Source organism: Oncorhynchus mykiss, chromosome 13 (genome assembly GCF_013265735.2).
Source record: "Oncorhynchus mykiss isolate Arlee chromosome 13, USDA_OmykA_1.1, whole genome shotgun sequence".
NCBI lineage: Eukaryota > Metazoa > Chordata > Actinopteri > Salmoniformes > Salmonidae > Oncorhynchus > Oncorhynchus mykiss.
The window spans coordinates 26,615,095-26,634,608 of record NC_048577.1 but is presented as its reverse complement, the minus strand read 5'-3'; the positions used below and the strand labels follow the sequence as shown (position 1 = coordinate 26,634,608).

General features: G+C 41.6%; 1 protein-coding gene across 1 annotated transcript; it reads left to right on the top strand.

Moving 5' to 3' along the window:
• Positions 1-1,645: 1,645 nt before the first annotated feature.
• LOC118938434 (zinc finger protein 420-like) lies at positions 1,646-16,627 on the top strand. The gene is made up of 2 exons (XM_036942374.1): positions 1,646-1,784; positions 12,163-16,627. The coding sequence occupies exons 1-2, from the start codon at positions 1,733-1,735 to the stop codon at positions 13,959-13,961; spliced, it is 1,851 nt and encodes a 616-aa protein (XP_036798269.1). The 5' UTR covers positions 1,646-1,732; the 3' UTR covers positions 13,962-16,627.
• The last annotated feature ends 2,887 nt before the right edge of the window (positions 16,628-19,514 follow it).

The window sequence follows — 19,514 nt, the reverse complement described above, 5'->3', positions numbered from 1 at the left end:
TTCATAACAACTACAGGTCAAACAGGGAAATGGTTCACATCGTTTTTCCACCATACATTTTTCCCACATGGCTGTGTTTTGTTTAGGCTCACCCTGGTGTGACGTTTTAATAACCATGTAAATCTCTCTAAGACAAGGTGACTGAGGGTACACCGTGTGTTGTGAATGTATTGTAATGTTTTTAATATTGTATAACTGCCTTTATTTTGCTGGACCCCAGGAAGAGTAGCTGCTGCCTTGGCAGGAACTAATGGGGATCCTTTATTCACGGATTTGAAAATGGTATTTAGCATCAAAGTAGACGACATGCAAGACTACAAATAATAATAAACTTCTTCCATTAAGCATGATAGAGGTCACTGTATTCTTGGGGACATTCAATGCTGCAGAAATTTGAGTGTTGGCAGAGTTTTCTACCGTTGGCAGTTTTGTACAGTCATGTGATATGTGGTATAGAAAAATCCATTCTTAGGAGAGGACATGGTAGACACTATACTGTGTGTCTGCAGGTGTCTATCTGGTCAAAACCACTGATACAGGTGCCCCTCCACCCTCTGGTGGAATGGATCATGTCTACAGAGAAACCTAGATTTGAATACTTAGATTTGTGTGTATATGTTGTGAAATGGTTAGATATTACTTGTTAGATATTACTGCACCGTCGGAGCTAGAAACACAAGCATTTCACTACACCCGCAATAACATCTGCTAAACACGTGTATGTGACCAATATAATGTGATTTTGATTTGATTTGAAATAAACGTCCTATTTATCAAATGTGCTTTTGGCTGGGGTCAAAATGACTCCAAAGGATTTGAATTTGTTAAAAGTCTATATTGATACAGAAACACTAAACCATTATTTAGATTTATTAAGAACAAGTTGATTGACAAAGTCATGAACATTTTGAAGAATTGAATGAACCACATTTTGGCAATGATAAAAGACATGCCTCTGGGGTCAAAATGATCCATGTCAGAAGTATGGTTCAATGCAAATGTGGGTGTAAAGTTTGTTTTAAAATCTCACTCATTAAACACGAATAAATCAACACATGCTTCTCTGTGAACGACTTAATCTAATATGAAACTTTTATTCAATAAATGAAAAATGTACTTTTGGTTCCTCAACTGCGTTGCCCACTCCAGTCAGCAGATGGCGATGTGCGTCTTTTAGGTTCAGGCTACGCTGCCAGTGTGACGAATAATCTAGTGGACGGGACGCTCCTTCAAGAACAACAGCTCGTCAGACACCTCGGTAGCTTTCTAGCAAACACAGCAACAACATTCACTCTCTTTACACTGTTTTAGTGTACATTAGTCAATGTGTATTAAACACACTTCTGTCGTATGTACTTGTTGGCCCATTTAATTATATATTTACGTTGTTTGTCAGCTAGCTGGTTTGCTAAGTTAGCTTAGAACTAGGCTAGTCGCTAATGCTAACTAGCTAACATCCCCGACCATGAGTTCACTAAACTACTCTCCTCCTGATAAAGAAGAGGTCTGCTGGACGGAGAAAGAAGGTCTTGTGAAAGAGGAGGAGGAAGAGAAGGATGTCACACTACAAAAACAAGTAGAGGGTGAGACTCTTACGGTGAAAGAAGAAGAGAAAGACGTTTCAGTGAAAGAAGAGGAAGACGCGTTCAGAGTGAAAGAGGAGGAGGATGTTACAGTAAAAGAAGAGGAGGCTGAGAAAGAGGGTGCAGTTTTTGGAGAGGAGGAGGAGGAGATGACTGTCACATTGGAGGAAGAAGAGGATGTTGAAGATCTAGTTAACACCAGTAAGTACCGTCTCTTCAGTCGTTGAACCAATATGCAGTAAAGATGTTCTACACTTTAATGTTGTTCTGTAGGAATGGCTGAAGCTACACTGTAACGTGTAGAACATCAAGAGTGGACTATCAACAAAACGTTAACAATTGATCAAATGCATCCAATGACAAAATCTCATATTAGATTAGCCCAAGATCTACTCTTAAAGTGGCAATCAGCAGTTGTTACATCCATTTTTGGACTTATACATGAATGACATGTACCCATTGTATCTTTAAGAAATCACTTATAAATGCCCGATGGGCTTAGTTCAACTGTCGTACCCCATCAGAACCCAAAATATAAGCGTTTTGTTTTACTGCAATGATTGTCAGTAAATATAAACAAACACTGTATATCCTCAAAACATGGCTAAATCTATAATGTTGATATCATGGATTGTTGCATTTCTCCAGCCCCATCCCTCAGTTTTTTGCTAAAACGGGCATGAAGTACGCTTTGTTATTGTTTCTAATAGAGGTCGACCGATTGTGATTTTTCAACGCCGATACCGATTATTGGAGGACCAAAAAAAAGCTGATACCGGTTAATCGGACGATTTAAATGTTTTATTGTTATATATATTTATATACACACAAAAATGTGTAATATTGACATTTGCCACAATACTGAATGAACAATGAACACTTTTATTTTAACTTAATATAATCCATAAATAAAATCAATTTAGTCTCAAATGACATGAGAACATATGTTGACAGGAAGCAGCAGCTTTCATGGGTCTTCAATATTCCCAGTTCAGAAGTTTTAGGTTGTAGTGCCGAAAGCAGAGCTTGTCTGCATGTTCCCCTGTCAGTCAGCTCCTCTACTTATCATAAATGTTCCCCACCTCACTGAACACTCTCTCTGCTTGGGACCGAAGAAGGAGGGGGACAGAGAAACTTGTTTGCCAGTGGAGCGAGTGATTAAAGTCTATCCTCATTCTGCTTCCACCGCTCCAAAAGCAAGCCGCTCTTTCTGTCAATGACAGGCTCTGTGAGGTAACGCTCAAACTCAATTTCAAAACTGCACTGGACTTCAGCCCTGCCCTCTTGGCTTCCAATGATTCTAGCGTAGAGGCTGTCCACCAGACTGGGTGGCTGATCTACCTGGTCTTCAGCCCTGCCCTCTTTGTTTCCAATGATTCTAGCGTAGAGGCTGTCCACCAGACTGGGTGGCTGATCTACCTGGTCTTCAGCCCTGCCCTCTTTGTTTCCAAGGATTCTAGCGTAGAGGCTGTCCACCAGACTGGGTGGCTGATCTACTTGCACTCTTTGCTTTTTTGCACCTGGGTCCTCCTCTTCACTTGTCCCTTATGCTGTGGCTCTGGGATTTGGTTTCCTTAGTAGGTCAGACTCCTCCTTCAGCCACTCTTTTGCTTTCTCTAGTGCTGTCCCTGAGCTGAAGGCATAGCTCTTGTAACGTGGATCCAGGACAGTTGCCAGCACCAGGCACTTTGTCTCCTCGGCCTTGGAGAACCTCCTTGTCAGACTGTCCAACATGGTGTTCCGTAAAGTTTTGATGCCTTGAGTAGAAGAACCCTCCTGCTGCAGCATCAGCCTCAGCACCGACACACTGGGGATGCTTCATGCTGCTGTAGAGTTGGAGTGGCTCATCTCCAGTGTCACCTCCTCCATAGGTGCCAGAGTCTCAATTAGGTTAGAGACAATGTCCCATTGTGCAGCAGACAAACTGCTGATGTGTCCGTATTCACCTGCATACACATTCAGTGCATGCCTCTGTTCAAACATCCTCTGCAACATGTGTAGTGTTGAGTTCCAGCGAGTTTGAACTGCTTGGATGATGCTGTGTTTGGGAAGGCCAAGCTCTTCCTGAATGGCCCTCAGCCTCTGTTTGGCCAGTACAGAGTGCTCAAAGTGAGTTGCACAGCTCTTCAACATGGCAATAATGTCTAGCACAGCTGTCTGACTGGATAGGCCATCATTGATTACAAGCTGTAGGATGTGTGCACTGTAGCTGAAGTCTGGAAGCTCTGCCAGTCTCATACCTTTCACCATGTTTGTCCCACTGTCCCTGAGGACCAGCACTACACGTTCTGTGTGGATTTCCCAGTATTCCAACATGGTCAAAAACATCTCTCTGATGTAGTTTCCTGTGTGTGATCCAATCATAGTCTTGACATTCAGCACAACCTGCTTTCTTGTCTAGACATTGTCAATGAAATGTCCCGTAAGGTTCATCAGGGACTCTAGTGCCTGACCAGCAGTCAGTTGTGAATGCCATGTGTGGAGCGTTCACTGGTGCCACCAGATTCTTCACTTTCATCACAACTCTTTCATGTGTTTTATCTAGCATTTCGGTGCGAAATATATTTTTAATCTTTGATCCTGTACCGGGATTCAGCAAGAGTAATCAGCCGCTGAAAACCAACGTCAGACACCACTGTGAATGGCTGGTTGTCAGTTGCAATCATCTCAATAATTGCTACATCCATCTTCTTGGCCCTTGGGTCTTTGTCCTGCCATTTTACTTGTTTATTAAAAAGTTGTAAGATTGTAGCCTGCGATGTCCCTGTATCACTTTTTCCTTGTAAACAATTTGCGTTTGCTTTTTTCATTATTGCTTCCTTATGGGCTTCTGGGTGGGTGTTCTTAAGGTGATTCCACAGGTTGGTGGTATGTTTTGATTTAGCTGTTGCTGACACCATGCTTACATCTTTATCACAAATAAGACACACACACACACACACACACACACACAGCTCTGAAGTGACAACGATACTGAAGAGTCTGCTTAGGAGACAAATACTCTCAACTGTTTGAATAAAAATGTAGTTTAAGTTACCTGTGATGAATGTTGAAAACAAAAACTGTAATTTATATATGTAGGAAATCCTATTTTAATAATGGGCATGGTAAGAATTGACTACCAAAGTGCGAGTCATAATTCCCATGACACCTAGCAAAATCTGAAAAGCGGTTCCTTCATTCAATTATTCCATAGGATATTTTTATATTCACTTAAAATAAGGTTTGTGTTTCGTGTAGGCTTACACCACCTTGCCAATTTGATAACTGTGTAGATATCCATAGGACAAGGTAACTGATCAATATAAGCGAAGATAAAACTATTTGTAGAGTCGATTGATGAAAATATGTTGACAAACGTTACCTTATCCTAGTGAGATTTACATGGGTATCAAAACGCCGAGGCGGTTTAAGCCTGAACGAAACACAGAACTTATTGGAAGTAGATCAAGACATTCTCTATGGAAGACATGAACGGTAAAATAACGAAGGAACCCCTTTCAAGTTCAGCCGCATGTTATTATAGGAATTATGACGCGTCAACTATTTCTCTCTAAACCATATACCTTTGACTATTACGAGCCTGCTGCTGCCTACCACCGCTCAGTCAGACTGCTATATCAAATCATAGACTTAACTATAATATAATAAACACACAAATACGAGCCTTAAGTCATTATGGTCAAGTCCGGAAACTATCATTTCGAAAACCTTTATTCTATCAGTGAAATACGGAACCGTTCAGTATTTTATCTAACGGGTGGCATCCATAAGTCTAAATATTGTTGTTACATTGCAAAACCTTCAATGTTATGTCATAATTATGTACAATTCTGGCAAATTAATTCGCAACGAGCCAGGCGGCCCAAACTGTTGCATATACCCTGACTCTGTTGCACAGAATGCAAGAGAAGTGACACAATTTCCCTAGTTAAAATAAATGCATGTTAGCAGGCAATATTAACTAAATATGCAGGTTTAAAAATATATACTTGTGTATTGGTTTTAAGAAAGGTGTTGATGTTTATGGTTAGGTACACATTGGTGCAAGTGTAATGGATGTGAAACAGCTAGCTTAGTTAGCGGTGGGGCGCGCTAAATAGCGTTTCAATCGGTGACGTCACTTGCTCTGAGACCTTGAAGTAGTGGTTCCCCTTGCTCTGCAAGGGCCGCGGCTTTTGTGGAGCGATGGGTAACGATGCTTCGTGGGTGACTGTTGTTGATGTGTGCAGAGGGTCCCTGGTTCGCGCCTGGGTATGGGCGAGGGGACGGTCTAAAGTTATACTGTTACACAATGACACTGCTTTTTTCGCAAAATGCTTTTGTTAAATCATCACCCGTTTGAAAAGTAGGCTGTGATTCAATGATAAATTACCAGGCACCGCATCGATTATATGCAACGCAGGACAAGCTAGATGAACTAGTAATATCATCAACCATGTGTAGTTAACTAGTGATTGTTAAGATTGATTGTTTTTTATAAGATAAGTTTAATGCTAGCTAGCAGCTTTACCTTGGCTCCTTGCTGCATTCGCATAACAGGTAGTCAGCCTGCCACGCAGTCTCCTCGTGGAGTGCAATGTAATCGGCCACAATCTGTGTCCAAAAATGCCGATCGCCGATTGTTATGAAAACTTTAAATCGGCCCAAATTAATCGTCCATTCCCATTTAATCGGTCGACCTCTAGTCTGCACAGTGCAATATCAACCCTGAACATGTCGGACTGTTTTTCTCCACTACATCACTGTATTCCTGACATAAGCTCTGGACCATTACACCGGATAATCGCAGCTAGCTAGCTGCTACCGAGTGGACCAGCCCCGAAGCTAGCCTTGAGCCAGGCCCATCTCCCGGCCTGCTCACTGGACCCTATGATCACTCAGCTACACAGCTCATGCCTCCCGGACTCTTCACTAAGATGACTACATCACCGGATTCCTGCTGTAAGCTCTGGACCTTTGCACCGGAGTGGCTATAGTGGCTAACGCCCTTGTCCCGAAGCTAGCACCAGTTAGCCTCGAGTCAGGTGCATCTCCCGACTAGCAAACAAAATGACTCCAGCTACAATACCTCTTTTGCCAATGGCCTGGACCATTTGTCGACACGGAACCCCGCCGATCCATCACGTCTGGTCTGCCGACATAATTCTGTCCGATGTGCCCTAAACCGGCCTTTGCCGGACGTCGATGATGCCCTGGTCCTGACGCTAGCACCAGTTAGCCTCGAGCCAGGCGCATCTCCCGGCTAGCGTAGTAAAGACTACCTAAGGGCTTCCCTGTTTCATATTCCTGTTCACTGGACCCTATGATCACTTGGCTACATAGCTGATGCCTGCTGGACTGTTCATTAATCACAGTACTCCATTTTGTTTATTTTGTTTATCTGGCGGCCCCAGCCTCGAACTCAGGCCCTGTGTGTAGTTAACTGACCCTCTCTGCCCATTCATCGCCATTTTACCTGTTGTTGTCTTAGCTTGCTCTCCCAATCAACACCTGTGATTGCTTTGTACCTCACTTTACGTCTCTCTCTAATGTAAATATACCTTGTATATTGTTTAGGGTAGATATCATTGTTATATTTTACTGCGGAGCCCCTAGTCCCACTCAACATGCCTCAGAGAGCTCTTTTGTCCCACCTCCCACACATGTGGTGACCTCACCTATCATAACTAGTGCCTCCAGAGATGCAACCTCTCTTATCGTCACTCAGTGCCTAGGTTTACCTCCACTGTACCTGCACCCTACCATACCCATGTCTGTACATTATGCCTTGAATCTATCCTACCACGTCAATAAATCTGCTCCTTTTATTCTCTGTTCACAACGCACTAGACAACCTTCTGATAGCCTTTAGCCGTACCCTCATCCTACTCCTCTGTTCCTCGGGTGATGTAGAGGTTAACCCAGGCCCTGTGTGTCCCCAGGCGCTCTCATTTGTTGACATTTGTAACTGTAAAAGCCTTGGTTTCATGCATGTTAACATCAGAAGCCTCCTCCCTAAGTTTGTTTTACTCACTGCTTTAGCAACCTTGATGTCCTTGCCGTGTCTGAATCCTGGCTTTGGAAGGCCACCAAAAATTCAGAAATGTCCATCCCTAACTACAACATTTTCCATCAAGATAAAACTGCCAAAGGGGGAGGAGTTGCAATCTACTGCAGAGATGGCCTGCATAGTTATGTCATACTTTCCAGGTCTATGCCCAAACAGTTTTAGGTTCTAATTTAAAAAATTAATCTCTCCAGAAATAAGTCTCGCACTGTTTCCGCCTGTTACTAACCCCCCTCAGCTCCCAGCTGTGGCCTGGACACCATATGTGAATAGATGCCATCAATCTCATAAATATTATCAAGGAACCCACCAGGTACAACCCTAAATCTGTAAACATGGGCACCCTCATAGATATCCTGACCAACTTGCCCTCCAAATACACCTATGCTGTTTTCAATCAGGATCTCGGCGATCACTGCCTCATTGTCTACATCCGTTATGGGTTCGCGGTCAAACAACCACCCCTCATCACTGTCAAACGCTCCCTAAAACACTTCTGCGAGCAGGCCTTTCTAATCGACCTGGTCCGGGTATCCTGGAAGGATATTGACCTCATCCCATCAGTAGAGGATGCCTGGTTGTTCTTTTAAAAGTAATTTCCTCACCAACTTAAATAAGCATGCCCCTTTCAAAAAATGTAGAACTAAGAACAGATATAGCCCTTGGTTCACTCCAGACGTGACTGTCCTTGACCAGCACAAATACATCCTGTGGCGTACTGCACTAGTGTCGAATTGTCCCCGCAATATGCCATTTTTCAGAGAAGTCAGGAACCAATACACACAGTCCGTTAGGAAAGCAAAGGCTAGCTTTTTCAAACAGAAATGTGCGTCCTGTAGCTCTAACTCCAAAAAGTTTTGGGACACTAAAGTCCATGGAGAATAAGAGCACCTCCTCCCAGCTGCCCACTGCACTGAGGCTAGGAAACTATGTCACCACCGATAAATCCACAATAATCAAGAATTTCATTAAGCATTTCTGTACGGCTGGCCATGCTTTCCTCCTGGCTACCCCAACCCCGGCCAACAGCTCCACACCCCCCGCAGCTAGTTAACCAAGCCTCCCCAGCTTCTCCTTCACCCAAATCCAGATAGCTGATGTTCTGAAAGAGCTGCAAAACCTGGAGCCGTACAAATCAGCTGGGCTAGTCAGTCTGGACTAAAGTTATCCGCCGCCATTGTTGCAACCCCTATTACTAGTCTGTTCAACCGCTCTTTCATATCGTCCGAGATTCCTAAAGATTGGAAAGCTTCTGCAGTCATCCCACTCTTCAAAGGGGGTGACACTCAAGACCCAAACTGTTTTAGACCTATATCCATTCTGTCCAGCCTTTCTAAAGTCTTCGAAAGCCAAGTTAACTTCTCTAGGGTATGTGGGATGGTAGCGTCCCACCTCATCAACAGCCAGTGAAACTGCAGGGTGCCAAATTCAAACAACAGAAATCCCATCATTTAAATTCCTCAAACAAACAAGTATTTTACGCCATTTTAAAGATACACTTGTAAATCCAGCCAAAGTGTCCGATTTCAAAAAGACGAAAGCACACCAAACGATTATGTTAGGTATGAGCCAAGTCACAGAAAAAGACAGCCATTTTTCCTGCCAAAGAGAGCAGTAACAAAAAGCAGAAATAGAGAGAAAATGAATCACTAACCTTTGATGACCTTCATCAGATGACACTCATAGGACTTCATATTACAGAATACATGTATGTTTTGTTCTGTAATTTATATCCAAAACTCTGAGTTTAGGCAAGACACTACTGTCTCACTTGGCAAAAAGCCTGAGAAAATGTAGATCGCAAAATTAATTACTTTGAAAATTACTATAAAATGAAACTTTCATTAAATCACACATGAAAGATACCAAATTAAAGCTACACTGGTTGTGAATCCAGCCAACATGTCAGAATTCAAATAGGCTTTTCGGCGAAAGCATACGATGCTATTATCTGAGGATAGTACCATTGTAAACAAAGAGAGATAAGCATATTCAACCCTGCAGGCGCGACACAAAACGCAGAAATAAAAATATAATTCATGACTTTGACGAGCTTCTGTTGTTGGCACTCCAATATGTCCCATAAATATCACAAATGGTCCTTTTGTTCGATTAATTCCGTCATTATATATCCAAAATGTCAATTTATTTGGCGCGTTGTTGAGACTGTTGACATCAGTGGAAGCGGAAGGAACTGCAAGCATGTCCCTTAGAAATCTGGATGGTTTGTCCTCGGAGTTTCGCCTGCTAAATAAGTTATGTTATACTCACAGACATGATGCAAACAGTTTTAGAAACTTCAGAGTGTTTTATATCTAAATCCACTAATAAAATGCATATCTTATCTTCTGGGTAGCTGGCAGTTTAATTTGGGCATGCTTTTCATCCACAATTCTGAATGCTGCCCCCTACCCTAGAGAAGTTAACAAACAGATCACTGACCATTTCGAATCCCACCGTACCTTCTCCGCTGTGCAATCCGGTTTCCGAGCTGGTCACGGGTGCACCTCATCCACACTCAAGGTACTAAACGATATAACCGCCATCGATAAAAGACAGTACTGTGCAGCCGTCTTCATCAACCTGGCCTGTTGTCCGGACCTCTGGGAGTCTCTATGGGGGTACCACAGGGTTCATTTCTCGGGCCGTCTCTTTTCTGTATATATCAACGATGTCGCTCTTGCTTTTCTGTATACATCTGGCCCTTCTTTGGACAGTGTTAACAAACCCCCAAATGAGCTTCAATGCCATACAACACTCCTTCTGTGGCCTCCAACTGCTCTTAAACGCTAGTAAAACTAAATGCATGCTCTTCAACCGATGGCTGCCCGCACCCGCCCGCCCGACTAGCATCACTACTCTGGACGGTTCTGACTTAGAATACGTGCACAACTACAAATACCTAGGTGTCTGGATAGACTGTAAACTCTCCTTCCAGACTCATATTAAGCATCTCCAATCCAAAATTAATTCTAGAATCGGCTTCCTATTTCGCAACAAAGCCTCCTTCACTCACGCTGCCAAACATACCCTCGTAAAACTGACTATCCTACCGATTCTTGACTTCTGTGATATAATTTACAAAATAGCCTCCAACTCTACAGGAAACTGGATGCAGTCTATCACAGTGCCATCCGTTTTTTCACCAAAAGCTCATATACCACCCACCACTGCGACCTGTATGCTCTTGTCGGCTGGCCCTCGCTACATATTCGTCACCAAACCCACTGGCTCCAGATAATCTATATGTCTTTGCTATGTAAAGCTCTGCCTTAACTCAGCTCACTGGTCATCATAGCAACACCCACCTATATCACGCGCTCCAGCAGGTATATCTCACTGGTCATCCCCAAAGCCAACACCTCTTTGGCCTTCTTTCCTTACAGTTCTCTGCTGCCAATGACTGGAACAAATTGCAAAAATCGCTGAAGTTGGAGACTTATATCTCCCTCACTAACTTTAAGCATCAGCTATCTGAGCAGCTTACCGCTCGCTGCAGCTGTACACAGCCCATCTGTAAATTGCCCATCCAACTAGCTACCTCATCCCCATTTTTTGTGACTTTTTTCTCTTTTGCACACCAGTATTTCTACTTGCACATCATCATCTGCACATCTATCACTCCAGTGTTCATTTCCAAATTTGTAATTACTTCGCTACTATGGCCTATTTATTGCCGTGCCTCATTACTCCATTTGCACACACTGTATATAGACTTTTCTATTTTGTTATTGACTGTACGTTTGTTTATCCCACGTGTATGTAACTCTGTTTTTTTGTCGCACTACTTTGATTTATCTTGGCCAGGTCACAGTTGTAAATGAGAACTTGTTCTCAACTGGCCTACATGGTTAAGTAACGGTGAAAACTAAATTTAATTAAATATACATTTAAAAAATCATAACTTTATTGACAACACCCAATTTGATACTGTCATTAACGTGGTTCTTAATACGGTAGCAAACATTATATTAAGCAGGACATTCAAGCGAGCCTTACGATTATAATCCAAAGTAGTGTGAAATGCACTTGTAAGCTTCCTGGAAATGGAGGTTACTTCCCTGTGTTTTCCCCCATTCACATTCAGAATACATTGTGAGAAACTATAATATTTGCTCACCATTTTTGCTCTAATCAGATATAGTACATCCATAACTATCGGTTTCCTCATTAGCAGGGAGGAGTTTCTACAACCAAATTGCATGTGCATCGCCCTCGTGCCGTAATTTTAGGAAACACAGAAAGGGCCGTATATTGGAGACCAAAAGTCGTCAGGCACACTGCTTAGAGTTTCTACAACATGAATAACTTATTTCTAGCCTACAATCATCGATGTTACTACTAATGTGAAAACAAGACAAAATATGATTATTGTTGCTCATTTTAAGACAATTGTCAAATAACTTTAACATTCATTACAGACGTCAATTGCTGTACAACATCATGGCTACGCTGTTGGCATCACCTGTTACAGTGGACTTCTGCTGTTGTGGGCCTTTAATCATCTGTCTGACTTTGTTGTTTACACAGGAGAGATACTTCACTATCGTGGATCCTCTGGGGAGCCTCAACAACCTCATGATGCTGAACAGGCAGAGAAGAGTCTCTCCAGATCAGAACACCTCAATAAACACCTGCAGAGATCCACAGGGAAGAGAACTCACTACTGCTCTGACTGCGGGAAGAGATTCACCTCATCAGGCATAAAAATTCATCAGAGAACACACACAGGAGAGAAACCTTTTTGCTGTGTTCAATGTGGGAAGAGTTTTGGTCAATCTGGCCATCTGACAGTGCACCAGAGAACACACACAGGAGAAAAACCTTATAGCTGTGGTCAATGTGGGAAGAGTTTTTCAACATCTGGCTCTCTGACGCTGCACCAGAGCACACACACAGGAGAGAAACCTTATAGCTGTGGTCAATGTGGGAAGAGTTTTGGTAGATCTTGCTATCTGACTCAACACCAAAAGACACACACAGGAGAAAAACCTTATAGCTGTGGTCAATGTGGGAAGAGTTTTGGTCAATCTTGCCATCTGACTCAACACCAGAAGACACACACAGGAGAGAAATCTTATAGTTGTGGTCAATGTGGGATGAGTTTTCTTCGATCTGGAGAGTTGACAGTGCACCAGAGAATACACACAGGAGAAAAACCTTATAGCTGTGATCAATGTGGGAAGAGTTTTGCTGCATCTAGAACTCTGACTCAACACCAGAGAACCCACACAGGAGAGAAACCGTTTAGCTGTGGTCAATGTGGGAAGAGATGTTCAACATCTGGTCATCTGACTGTACACCAGAGAATACACACAGGAGAGAAACCTTATAGCTGTGATCAATGTGGGAAGAGATGTTCAACATCTGGTCATCTGACTGTACACCAGAGAGTACACACAGGAGAGAAACCTTACAGCTGTGATCAATGTGGGAAGAGTTTTGGTCAATCTGGAGAGCTGACAGTGCACCAGAGAACACACACAGGAGAGAAACCTTACAGCTGTGATCAATGTGGGAAGAGTTTTGCTGCTTCGAGAACTCTGACTCAACACCAGAGATTACACACAGGAGAGAAATCTTATAGATGTGGTCAATGTGGGAAGAAATGTACAACATCTGGCTCTCTGACTGTACACCAGAGAACACACACAGGAGAGAATCCTTATAGCTGTGATCAATGTGGGAAGAAATGTACTACATCTGGCTCTCTGACTGTACACCAGAGAACACACACAGGAGAGAATCCTTATAGCTGTGATCAATGTGGGAAGAAATGTACTACATCTGGCTCTCTGACTGTACACCAGAGAACACACACAGGAGAGAAACCTTATAGCTGTGATCAATGTGGGAAGAGTTTTACTACATCTGGCAATCTGACTGTACACCAGAGAACACACACAGGAGAGAAACCTTACAGCTGTGGTCAATGTGGAAAGAGTTTTGCTCTATCTAAAACTTTGACTCAACACCAGAGAATACACACAGGAGAGAAATCTTATAGCTGTGATAAATGTGAGAAGACTTTTGGTCAATCTTGCCATCTGGTATCACACCAGAGAACACACACAGGAGAGAAACCTTATAGCTGTGGTCAATGTGGGAAGAGTTTTGGTCAATCTTGCCATCTGGTATCACACCAGAGAACACACACAGGAGAGAAACCTTATGGCTGTGCTCAATGTGGGAAGAGTTTTACTACATCTGGCTCGCTGACTCTACACCAGAGAACGCACACAGGAGTAAAATCTCATAGCTGTGATCAGTGTGACAAGAAATACTCTGATAAAAGATCTCTGATCAAACATCAGAAAATACATACATGAAGGAGTTTTTTCATGATATCAATGAATTAATGTCACATAGTAGAATGTTTTTAACATTGTAGTAGGAGTATTTTAAGGAATTTCACAATATAGAACCCTAAACATTTGCCCCATTTAATTGATTTCAGCCTTAGGAAAAATCCAGGCTCTTGAAAGTGTACTATTTATGTGATTTAACAAAAAAGTGACTAACACAAAAATAGCTGTGTTACACTTACCATGTTGGTGACCCACTTGAATCAAAATGCAACACTTCAAAATGTGGCGAGCTGTTTTCTTCAAATTGTCCTCTAACCAGTGGTGTACACATTATTTCCAGATTCCGTGTGGTTTTTGAGCTGTTAGTTTTAACAGGACGTGCAACCTCATCTCCCTCCTCTCGGCACAATTGATTTCAACATGATATCGATGAGTGATGACAAATAAGTGTTGTGTTCCTTTGTTTAGCGACCCCTAAATTGAAATGCATCACTCCAAAATGTAGCTGACTGTCTTCTGCAGGTTGTCCTCTAACCAGTGAGGTAAAAGATATCTCCCATTTCCATGTTTTTTTTTTCTTGTGTCAGTTTCAACAGCACGTACAACCTGATTTCCCCCCTAATCGATATCAGTGATTCATTGCTACTTGTCAAAACAACAGTGTTTTTGGTGCTTGTGCAGTTTATAAGGTGCTTGTTTTAAAAATTACAAGTAATATGATTATTGTGGCAGATGTTTGTGTATATTGCACATTTTATGTTTAGGTTTTCAATTTATCCCAAACTGTTTCTGCATATTGGTTATTGATTTGGACATGTTAAAACTGTGTTTTGACATTGGGGCTATCCCACCTAGCAAAATGTCATTGAAAATAAGACTATGCAACTAAATATTTCATATTTACTTTTCATGTAACATTTAGTAATCATAATTATGTAACCAACTGACAATTTTTGGTACAATTATATGGACCCACTTTTAGAATATCAGGGTTAATTCTCAGATGTGCCAACTCAAATGTACTAGAGCATGACATTGGGGACTGGGCCCCGATCCAACAACATACCTATCTAGTGAACCCTGAAAAGAGAGAGAAGCTCTGCGGTGAGGTGGAAAGTTATTACAGATATTGCAGGAGTTTCCTCTTGAAATCAGACATGTCCGTGGTAAGGACAACTTGGATGCTGATTGTCTCAAAGGTGGGCAGTCAAAAATATTTGTGTTTTGCGTTTAGCCAGTGCGTTGCCATGGATCACAATTTATTTTGACTGCACGTTTTTTTTGTATTGGGGATGAGTTTTGTTTGGGCTCGTTCCAAGGGGATGAGAGTTCTAGAAGCTAGTGAGTTTTAGGAAGAGGAGAGTTCTAGAAGCTAGTGAGTTTTAGGAAGATGAGAGTTCTAGAAGCTAGTGGGAAAACAATCGTTTTTTTCCACCTATTTTTACTTGTTGACAGTAGATACCATGTTTAAATTGGTAAAGATGAATCATTGTAGTTGATAATGTGAAATGTAAATTGTTTTCTGTTGGTGGTGAGCAAACTTGTCCAACAAAAATATAGGATAAAGTTGTTGTCTTAAGGGGGAAGGTGTTACAGGCTTTTGTTTTTCAATTTATGTTTTGAGGTTGGACTTTTGCCCGTGTAGCTTGTTAGCATGTTGGAAGAACCGATTGGTGTCACCTCGTTAGTTAGTATGTGTTACACCTGTCCATCTCGTTAGTGGGAAGGTGTTTCACCTGAGTTGGTCCAGGTTCTATTTAAGAGTGTCTGGCCCAGGGCTCCAGTTGTCTTGATAGATGTGGAGAGTCAACACCTTTTTGGTTTGCTTCCCGTCTTTAAGTTTGGTGTGGGTTTTTCTTTTGTTTGCCTCTTCTTGGGTAGATTTAGTGGGTCTCATGGTGGGTGTCTTTTAGGTCCCAGTTGTTACCAGTCAATTTTTAATCGATGTCACCGTAGTGTCTTTCAGAGCCCCTCCTAAAAAACAAGTTATGTTTTGGGTGGATGTAGCATCATATTGTTAATATTTTAATCAATGGCATTTCCTTTGCAAAGCTCATTAGTCTTTCAGTTTTTTAATTTTTTTATCCTCAATATTTCTGTTTATTTTCATTGTTTTTTCCTGTGAAGCCATTGTGTGGCATCCATGTCTGAAATGTGCTGTATAAATAAAGCTTGATTTGATTTGAACATATTGAAAAACAAATTAACCCAGTGACTGACTAATCAACAGACTCTTGGTCCCTCTTAGTATGAAAATCAGTATCAATCCCACCTTCCCAGGCTACTGAAGGTGTGGTGGTGTGGTAAACACCACCCCTGGCTCTACCAGGGGCTTGAGGTGGTCTCCCACAGCTCTGCTTATGTCATGTTCTGTGGCCTTGCTTTTCCATTTCTTGACTGCCCCTGCAACACAAAAACACATTTAGTCATATTATATAAAACACTCAAAGTAATGGATATGGAGCATCTATGGTCTCAGTTACACCTGGCACCTAAATGTGACTTCTGTCATCTGATCACTCCAAGCTGCATTAGGTTCAGATCTCCCAGGATTTGCCTTTGACATAGTCTGGACACAGACAGGCCACTGAAATGCATAAGTAATGTAAAGAGATGGGATGTTTCTAACTAAATGCTTGTGTTCCTAGCTCCAACAGTGCAGTAATATCTAACTAAATGCTTGTGTTCATAGCTCCAACAGTGCAGTAATATCTAACAATTTCACAACAAATACCTAATACACACAAATCTAAGTAAAGGAATAAGAATATATAAATATATGGACGAGCGATGTCAGAGCGGCATAGACAGACACAGTAGAATAGGATAGAATACGGTATGTACATATGAGATGAGTAATACAGAGACTAAGATACAGTAGAATAGGATAGAATACATATATACATATGAGATGAGTAATAGAGACTAAGATACAGTAGAATAGGATAGAATACAGTATTTACATATGAGATGAGTAATGCGTAGACTAAGATACAGTAGAATAGGATAGAATACATATATACATATGAGATGAGTAATGAGTATGTAAACATGCAGGAGATCCATGAAGGAAAGATAGTGATGGTGCTCAGTGATGTTGTTGCAAATGGTGGGTAACAACCAATTTCGGCATTTTTTAAATAATTTTACCCCTGTTTTTTCTCCACATTTTCGATATTGTGATGTCTACAGTGCTGTTGGCTGTTCGTCATTAACCTTGCGTAGGCTTAAACACTGGTATACACTGATTTTTAAGGCCATATTGGGTAAAATGCCATTTCATCTCTGTTCTTTTTTAGTCAGGTCGGTAAATAAATATAAATTACGGTCCCCTTCTCATTTGCTTCTAACAGTACCAAAAATTAGAACAGGTCATGGTAGAAATTGTTTTAGTTACTCAGCTCCGTGGTCCTGGAATCCTCTCCTGAACATTTAAAAATGTGATGATCTAGTTTCGTTGGTGGAGCATAAACACTTGATCGATGTATATATCATTGAAGAGTGTAATTGTTTTTAGGACAGCTGTTTTTAGTCAAACTTTTGTGTTTTTAAGGTAAAATTTGTATAGCTTTGTTTAATGTTGTGTTAGTGTATGTAAGTTGTTTTGTCTGAAACGTTGTTCCCCCTGTTGCTATTGGACCAGGTGTTTCTTGGAAAAGAGATGTTATCTCAATGAGAAAAACCTTTATAAATAAAGGTAAAATAAAAAATAAAAATATTGTCTCATTGCTGCAACTCCCCAAAGGGCTCAGGATTCGAAGGTCGAGTCATGCGTCCTCTGAAACATGACCAGCCAAACCGCGCTTCTTAACAGCTGCCCGCTTAACCCGGAAGCCAGATGCACCAATATGTCGGAGGAAACACTGTTCACCTGACGACCGAGGTCAGCCTGCAGGCGCCACAAGGAGTCGCTAGAGTAGTAAAGCCCCCCTCCCGGCCAAATCCTCCCCTAACCTGGGCAACGCTTGGCCTATAGTGTGCTGTCCTATGGGACTCCCGATCTCAGCAGGTTGTGGTACAGCCCGGGATCAAACCCGGGTCTGTAGTGATTCCTCAAGCCCTTTGATGCAGTAGCTTCAACCGTAGCACTACTCGGGTATAACCTTTTTTTTTACCAATTCTGATGTTTGTTAAAAGTGTGATTTTGACATTATTACCGTTATATCAACACACTTGACACTCCCAACTATCAATGTCTTTGGTATCGTAGACATCAAGTCACTTGACAATAATGTTTCATACAACGTTGCATTCCATGTTTGAAAGGTCTATCATTTTCATTGAAGACAATCAAAGTTAACATTCCATAAAATTTAAATTCAAGGCTGAGTCTCATAGTCGCCTGTCCATTTTAATAGCCGGGTAATGGCACACATTATAGCAAATACATTTTGGGTCTGAATTAAAGGAGCTACAATCATAATTTAATTACTTGTTTTAAATAAAATGTCCATAATATCTGCATTAATAGTGGAATGATCGTGTTTCACATATCTTCTATTGTGTTGTTGACTGAATGTTTGTTCATGTGTAACTCTGTGTTGTTTTTGTCGAACTGCTTTGCTTTATCTTGGCCAGGTCACAGTTGTGAATGAGAACTTGTTCTAAACTGCCTACCTGGTTAAATAAAGGTGAAATAACACATAATAATACATACAAATTTAGGAGCAGTATAGACCTAGTCTGTTCATTATATACATCTACATGATGTATTGTTACACCATGTAGGAGCAGTATAGACCTAGTCTGTTCATTATATACATCTACATGATGTATTGTTACACCATGTAGGAGCAGTATAGACCTAGTCTGTTCATTATGTACATCTACATGATGTATTGTTACACCAACAATAAAAGGGAAATTATATTATTTTATACTGATACAATTGAAAAAGATAATGACATTAAAATGTTTTATGAGATTAGAGAACACATTGGGTGGGATCTTAGACCATTCCTCCATACAGAATCTCTCCAGGTCTTTGATTTATTTAGTCTGCGCTTATGGACTGCCCTGTTCCATTCAAACCACAGGTTTTCATTGGAGTTCAAGTCCGAAGACTGAGATGGCCATTGAAAATGTTGATTTTGTGCCCAATTAACCATCTCTTTGTGGATGTGTCTTGCTGGAAGATCCACTTATGGCCAAGTTTCAGCCTCCTAGCACGCCTCCAACTCAATCATCAGGTTTGCGGATGACACAACAGTGGTAGGCTTGATTACCAACAACGACGATACGGCCTACAGGGAGGTGGTGATGGCCCTCGGAGTGTGGTGTCAGGAAAATAACCTCACACTCAACGTCAACAAAACTAAGGAGATGATTGTGGACTTCAGGAAACAGCAGAGGGAACACCCCCCTATCCACATCGATGGAACAGTAGTGGAGAGGGTAGTAAGTTTTAAGTTACTCGGCGTACACATCACAGACAAACTGAATTGGTCCACCCACACAGACAGCATCGTGAAGAAGGTGCAGCAGCGCCTCTTCAACCTCAGGAGGCTGAAGAAATTTGGCATGTCACCAAAAGCACTCACAAACTTCTACAGATGCACAATCGAGAGCATTCTG